The 7,318-nt window shown below is 35.3% G+C and overlaps 1 protein-coding gene and 1 long non-coding RNA gene across 2 annotated transcripts in view; one reads left to right on the top strand and one right to left on the bottom strand.

Moving 5' to 3' along the window:
* Positions 1-3,665, top strand: part of LOC107570409 (N(G),N(G)-dimethylarginine dimethylaminohydrolase 1-like) — an 81,980-nt gene extending 78,315 nt beyond the window's left edge. Inside the window, exons 5-6 of the mRNA XM_016256641.1 lie at positions 1,918-2,061; positions 2,657-3,665. Of these exons, the coding sequence (XP_016112127.1) occupies positions 1,918-2,061; positions 2,657-2,773 (261 nt within the window). The 3' untranslated portion in view covers positions 2,774-3,665. The remainder of the gene's footprint in view (positions 1-1,917; positions 2,062-2,656) is intronic.
* On the bottom strand, positions 3,605-6,359 carry LOC107570411 (uncharacterized). The gene is made up of 2 exons (XR_001607031.1): positions 5,175-6,359; positions 3,605-5,007 (listed from the first exon to the last, which is right to left on the bottom strand). It is a non-coding gene; the product is annotated as an uncharacterized lncRNA (long non-coding RNA).
* Positions 6,360-7,318: the final 959 nt, after the last annotated feature.

The following is a 7,318-nucleotide window of genomic DNA, read 5'->3' as shown; positions in this document are numbered from 1 at the left end:
GTCTCTATGTGTGTGTGTGTGAGAGTGTGTGTGAGTGTGTGTGTGTGTGTGTGAGAGTCTGTCTGTCTGTGTGTGTGTGTGTGTGTGTGTGTGTGAGTCTGTCTGTCTGTGTGTGAGAGTCTCTCTCTGTGTGTGTGTGAGAGTGTGTGTGAGAGTGTGTGAGAGTGTGTGTGAGAGGGTGTGAGAGTGTGTGTGTGTGTGTGTGAGTGTGTGTCTGTGAGTGTGAGTGTGTGTGTGTGTGTGTGTGTGTGTGTGTGTGTGTGTGTGTGTGTGTGTATGTGTGTCTGTCTGTGAGTGTGTGTGTGTCTGTGTCTGTGTGCGTGTGTGTGTGAGTGTGAGTGTGTGTGTGTGAGTGTGTGTGTGTGTGTGTGTGTGTGTGTGTGTATGTGTGTCTGTCTGTCTGTGAGTGTGTGTGTGTGTCTGTGTCTGTGTCTGTGTCTGTGTCTGTGTCTGTGTCTGTGTCTGTGTCTGTGTCTGTGTCTGTGTCTGTGTCTGTGTCTGTGTCTGTGTCTGTGTCTGTGTCTGTGTCTGTGTCTGTGTCTGTGTCTGTGTCTGTGTCTGTGTCTGTGTCTGTGTCTGTGTCTGTGTCTGTGTCTGTGTCTGTGTCTGTGTCTGTGTCTGTGTCTGTGTCTGTGTCTGTGTCTGTGTCTGTGTCTGTGTCTGTGTCTGTGTCTGTGTCTGTGTCTGTGTCTGTGTCTGTGTCTGTGTCTGTGTCTGTGTCTGTGTCTGTGTCTGTGTCTGTGTCTGTGTCTGTGTCTGTGTCTGTGTCTGTGTGTGTGTGTGTGTGTGTGTGTGTGTGTGTGTCGTCCGTCAGAACTGATCTGTGTTCAGTCTGTTATTTTTCACAGAAAATATTCCATCAACAGGATTTAGTGCTGCAAAATCAAACCGACCAATCACAGGCTGCGCTGCTCTCGATGAGGTCATCAGATAGTTGTAGAATAAGTCTAGAACCGTGAACCGTTTCTTACTTTTTACTTGAACATTTATTTATTATTATATATGTTCTGTCACAGTATAAATGTTATTTCACAAATAAAAAAATTAAGCATTTCATGATGTGAATTTATTTGATATTATATTATTTTTATTAATGCATTAATTTATATTTATACTTATAAAATCTTTCTAATTATTTTTCTTAATAACCTACCTAAATAAAACTAAACTAAAACAAATAAATAAAAAATTTTACAAACTGTATAGACATTTTTTTTAACTAATAAAAATGACAAAAACACTCAACAAAATTACTAAAGCTTTAACTAAAATGAAAGTGAAAACAGAAACTATAAAAATTAAATCTAATCCTAAATATTAACAAAAACTTTAAAAGTATATCAGTGACACTGGAATGCACACATTAATTCATTAAAAATGTATTTTATTCTATAAATTTCTGCCTATTACTTTATTAAAAATACTCTTTCACAAATTCAAAATTTCAGTATGTGCTCACATAAATAATAATTTGATATTATATTATTTATATTTATTAATACATTCATTTATATTTATGGATTCTTTCTCTTTGTTTTTCTTACTAAAATTACTAAAACTAAATAAATTAAAACTAATACAACATTAACATTATTCAACTAAAATTAAATAAATAAAAACAGAAAATATCAAATTAAAATATTAACATAGTATATCAGTGATACTAAAACACTGGAATGCACACATAAATTAATTAAAATGTATTTTGTAATATATTGTAATTCTTAAAAATATTATTTCATAAATTAAAAATACAAAATTCCATGATGTGCTCAGTTGAATGATTTATTTAATATTATCCTCTTTATTTTTCTTTCTTTAAATAATTTACCTTTCTTTTATTAAGTTTATTCCATTATGTCACCATCCTATTACAAACTGATGACCTAACTTGTGTATTATCTGTCGTCTCTGTAGATTATGCAGCAGATGAGCGATCATAAATATGATAAACTCACACTTCCTGATGATTTGGCTGCAAACTGTGTCTACATGAACCTGCCGGGTAAAGGAGACGTCCTGCTGCACTGCACACCGGAGGAGTTTCCTGAGAGCGCCAAGGTCACACACACACACAGAGAGACACACAAAACACACACACACACACACACACACACACACTCACACACACCAATTAAAATACATTAAACTTTAAAATACCAATTATCTGAGCACATCATGAAATTTTGTATTTTATTTGTATTTATCATCTATAAAACAGATCATTCACTGCATAACCCTACAGACATACCAAAACTTTAAAAAATAATTAATTAATGTCCTATCCTAACAAACCATACATCAATGGAAAGCTTATTTATTCAGCTTTCAGATGATGCATAAATCTCAATTTTGAAAAATTGACCCTTATGACTGGTTTTGTGCTCCAGGGTCACACACACACACACACACACACACACACACACACACACACACACATATATATATATATGTATGTTGATGTGTTTCATGATGTGCTCAGAAAAATGTAATTCAGTCATTTATTTAATATTATATTACTTATATTTATTAATGCATTTACATTTATGTTGAAGGTTTACAGTGTTATGCCGTGAATCGAATCATCTGACACTACTGATAAAACATCACTGATTAGTTTGCATAATAAAAGTCTACTCTGCGTCTGCTGCTGCAGGTCTTTGAGATGCTGAAGGATCACATGCTCATCCCGGTGTCCAATCACGAGAAAGTGAAGGTGGACGGCGCGCTGACCTGCTGCTCGGTGCTCATCAACAAGAAGAAGAACATCTGAGAGACTCCGGAAACCTTCATCAAACACAGCGTTTCATATTCCGCGCGTGTTTCATGAATGAGGCCTGATGTGTGCGTAATGTGCAGGATTACTTCGTTTTATCTTTGTTTTTGTTTTTTGAACTCCCACACACAGACACACACTCACTCACACACACACACACACACACACACACTCACACACACACACACACACACAGTGTGAATATAAAAACACACTTAAAGTCTGCTTTTTCTAACGTGCGAGGAAAATAAAGTGCATTTATTTTCTAACCAGCAACATAATTAAAAAAAATGATGGATGAATGTGGTTTTAGCTGGTTTTAGCTGGTTTAACTAGTCTCCAGGCCAGTTGGTGTTTAATTGGTCGGCCATCCTGACTAGTTTAACCAGCTCGGTCAGAATAACCATCCAGCTGTTGACTTTTTTAGCAGCGGTCAGTGAGTCAAAACTATTACAATTTTGATTGTTATAAAATCTAATTTTCATGACAGAAATTGCTCTAAACCTCAAAATGTAGCTGTAATCAGAATCAGAATCAGAATCAGAATGAGCTTTAAACTATATAAATCATCTGGATCCATTCAGAATGACTGAACCGTAAGTGTTTATCGTGTTTAACGTTCATCAAACCCCATAAAAAGCCTGTTTTTAAACACTGAATGGTGATTTGTTACTTCGTGTTGCCTAGATTGTAGAGCATCGTGTTCATAAATAGATTTATTGCGCATTTGAACTGCATTTGGAATAAATATCCGCCGACTGCGTGCGTGTGAAACAAGACATAGTGAAGTGCTTTTATTGAGTAATTGAAGTGAAAAATTTAGTTTTTATGGATTTATTAAGTAGTTTTTGTGTTCGTTTGCCCTTGAGTTCCCAGATAATTAAAAAATATGTTCTAAAAAGCTTTGCTAACATTAAAATGTATTTTCTTTTTCTTTTCTTGATTATTTGAAGCGTAGAGAAAACATTAAGGTAACGTTCCATCGCGAACATTTTGGAAATAATTTTTTGAAAGTTCTCTGAAACTAGTAAGCTGTGACGTTTAAAAAAAAAACATTCGATGAACGCCCAATTAAAATGTTTCCGAAAATACATTTCGTGAGCAATGTTTAAGTGCCAACGTTTTGAGAACGCCATTAAAGTCCAGATAACTTTGAACGAACGTTCTGTTAATGTTACTGGAAGAACATTGATATTGATATTGTTTGTAACTTTGAGAGAATCTTGATAGAATGTTCTGGAAACGTTCTCCGTAAGCTGGAAAATAGTTTGGAATGGAATACTAGTCATCTGCATACTTAGTATGTAGTGCATGTTGACTTTTTATGTGATAACCTAAAAAAACAGAGGTTGATGTTGACAATCACTGCTGATATAATTTGGTTCGTTTGGTTGCCGTTACAGGAAATAGAAGGTCAGTTGGAGCGCAGTGCATTGTGGGATATAGTATTGCAGGTCATCCAGGTATTCCAGAACATTTGCAGACTATGCAATCTTTACATAATGCAGAAACAGAGTAGTATGCTAGTCGATTCAAACATGCCGTGATTTCACAATCCTCAGGTGTTGATTGGATGTCCTTCCTCACTGTGACGTCCAATCAGAAGTTTGCCAACACCCATGTAATTGAACGGCACGCCAGTATTGGTGCATATGCTACCTTGACCCCACTAGCCTGTTGCATTTGCGTAGTGTTAGCATCAAGCTATATTACCTTATAATTCATTATTAGGCTACTTAACGTTTAGCTTCATACATTTAAAGCCTGCTGTGGTGGCAGCTTAGTTCCTCACACTTTCCTTGAAAATCGTAAACTCATCCAGCGCACTGAATTGTGGGTAACATTAGCTGAATCAATTGTACGATGATTTGGGACACTCATTCTTATTATGTAAACAATTTAGGATGGAAAGTGCGTGAATTGGACTAGAGGATAAAAAAGGTAATTATGACCATTTATCTCACAATTCAAGACATAAACTCAATATATGAACGTTGCAAAATATGAGCTTGCGATTCTGAGAAACAATTTTGAGATATAGCTCGCAATTTGCGAGAATAAAAAGTCAAATTCAAGATACAAATTTGGAATTCACTTTTTAGTTTGTGGAAGAAAAAAATTGAATTGCGAGTTTATAAAAGAAAACTGAGAAAATCTACGTAAAAAATTGAAAAACGTCAGAATTGCGAGAGAAGAAAGTCCGGATTGAGAGATTAAAAAGTCGCAGTTATCTTTTTTTAGTTTGTGGAAGAAACAAAAAACTGAATTGCGAGAAAGTCCGAATTCTGAGTTTATATTTCGCAATTATAAAAATAATTTTCTCATAATTGCGAGTTTATATAAATCAGAATATGAGAAAAAAAAAGTCTGAATTGAGAGATTAAAAAGTCGCAGTTACCTTTTTATTTTATTTTGTGGCGGGAACAAGCTACTCTAGTTTTCTGCGTGTGACAATTAGCTCAAGTTGCTAATCTGCCTAGCTGTACGTTTAGCTTCGACAAACATCTCACGTTTCAGATTAGCGCTTTTCACGTGAAGTGTTTTAGGTTTGGCAGGGTTACTCTGTCGTAATGCGTCAGTTTATTTCTCCTGCTGAAGAGAAAATGAAGATTTAAAGCTCAGAGACACGGGCATGCGGCCATGAAACAGGATTTAGAGTTGTCCCAACACTTTTACGACATCGGCAGATAAACACATCAGCCGCCTTATATAACAAAGTGAATTATAGGCCACGATGAAAGCGCAGGCCTGGCATTCTTGTCTCATTCATCGTCTCGTGGATGCTTTGCAGAATACGTTATCATTATTTCTCTGCCAGAAAGACACTTGTAAAATATTCTGCAGTTTTCGTAACGTTTCCAAGCCCCACTGTATGATATCACAGTTATAAAGAAGCCGGTGTTTACTAGCGACCTGCTCATCCAGAAAGAATGCATCACGAACTAGAGTTTTTCCTGCTATCATCTCACCAAGATTCATGCTGAAATCTGTCATCATCCTAAAAAAAGAAACCGTCTCAGGTCTCCGGGATTCAGTATTTTCTTTCTACTCTTGTATTTTCTAAAAAGCAACCCTGATAGCACACGTACATCACGGAGACGTCTATTTGACGTCTGCAAGACGTATTTTTTAGAGCGTTTGCTCATCTGCGATACATCTATAAGACGTTTCCTATCAGATGTCAAATAGACGTTTAGAAGATGCTTATGATTTAGAATGAATGTAAAACTGACATCTTAAAGACGTCTATCAGATGTTTGTACACAGCAGATGCTTTCCAGATGATCTTTAACAGATATCTTGCAGATGTAAGTGTGCTTTCTGGGAAACTTGAATGCTTGATCGATTTGACTCAGGACTTCTTAGATGTGATTGCTATGTGCCATAAGTCCTTTAACACTGTGTCTTTGCTCGTTGTAATGATTTTGTGGGGTTTGATAAATAAAGCCATGTGGGGAATGTGTGTGTTTTGTTGTAGTGTTCTGTGATCGTGACTGATGTTGAGATGGTCGCCATCCACATTCACTCAAACCCGTTTACGTACACCATTTGTGTGCTCATTTGCGTCTAATACAGATGGAAATGAATGCATAAGTGAAATTCTTGGTAGCATCATTGCTATAATTAAAGTAGGCTACCTGAGTTTATGTGCTTCTATTAAGTCGCTTTGGATAAAAGCGTCTGCTAAATGCATAAATTAAATTAAAGAGAAAAAAAACATATCTTGTTAAATTACAGCATATTCAAACGACAATGATTCTAATATGCTGATTTGCTGCTCAAAAAACATTTATTATTGAATAGAAATATCCAAAGAACAGCATTTATCTGAAATAAAAGTGGAAATGAATGCATAAGTGAAATTCTTGGTAGCATCATTGCTATAATTAAAGTAGGCTACCTGAGTTTATGTGCTTCTATTAAGTCGCTTTGGATAAAAGCGTCTGCTAAATGCATAAATTAAATTAAAGAGAAAAAAAACATATCTTGTTAAATTACAGCATATTCAAACGACAATGATTCTAATATGCTGATTTGCTGCTCAAAAAAACATTTATTATTGAATAGAAATATCCAAAGAACAGCATTTATCTGAAATAAAATATTTTGTAACATTATACACTACACCAGTCAAAAGCTTGGAGTCAGTATAGTTTTTTTGTGACACTGAAGACTGGAGTAATGATGCTGAAAATTCAGCTTTGATCATAGAAATAAATTACAGTTTAACATATATTCACATAGAAAACAGTTCTTTTAAATAGCAAAAATATTTCACAATAATACTGATTTTGCTGGCTTGGTGAGCAGAAGAGAATTTTTTTTTTTTTTTTAAACAAAAATCTTACTGTTCAAAAACTTTTGACTGGTAGTGTTGGATAGATAGAAGATAGATAGACAGAGACAGATAGATAGATAGAAGATAGATAGACAGAGATAGATGGATAGATAGAAGATGGATAGAGAGACAGAAGATAGATAGAAGACAGAGATAGATGGATAGAAGATAGATAGATAGAAGAACGATAGAGAGACAGAAAC

Source organism: Sinocyclocheilus grahami, unplaced genomic scaffold (genome assembly GCF_001515645.1).
Source record: "Sinocyclocheilus grahami isolate Dianchi unplaced genomic scaffold, SAMN03320097.WGS_v1.1 scaffold1454.1, whole genome shotgun sequence".
Taxonomy (NCBI): domain Eukaryota; kingdom Metazoa; phylum Chordata; class Actinopteri; order Cypriniformes; family Cyprinidae; genus Sinocyclocheilus; species Sinocyclocheilus grahami.
The sequence above is the reverse complement of the archived record's forward strand: the minus strand, read 5'-3'. Positions and strand labels throughout refer to the sequence as shown.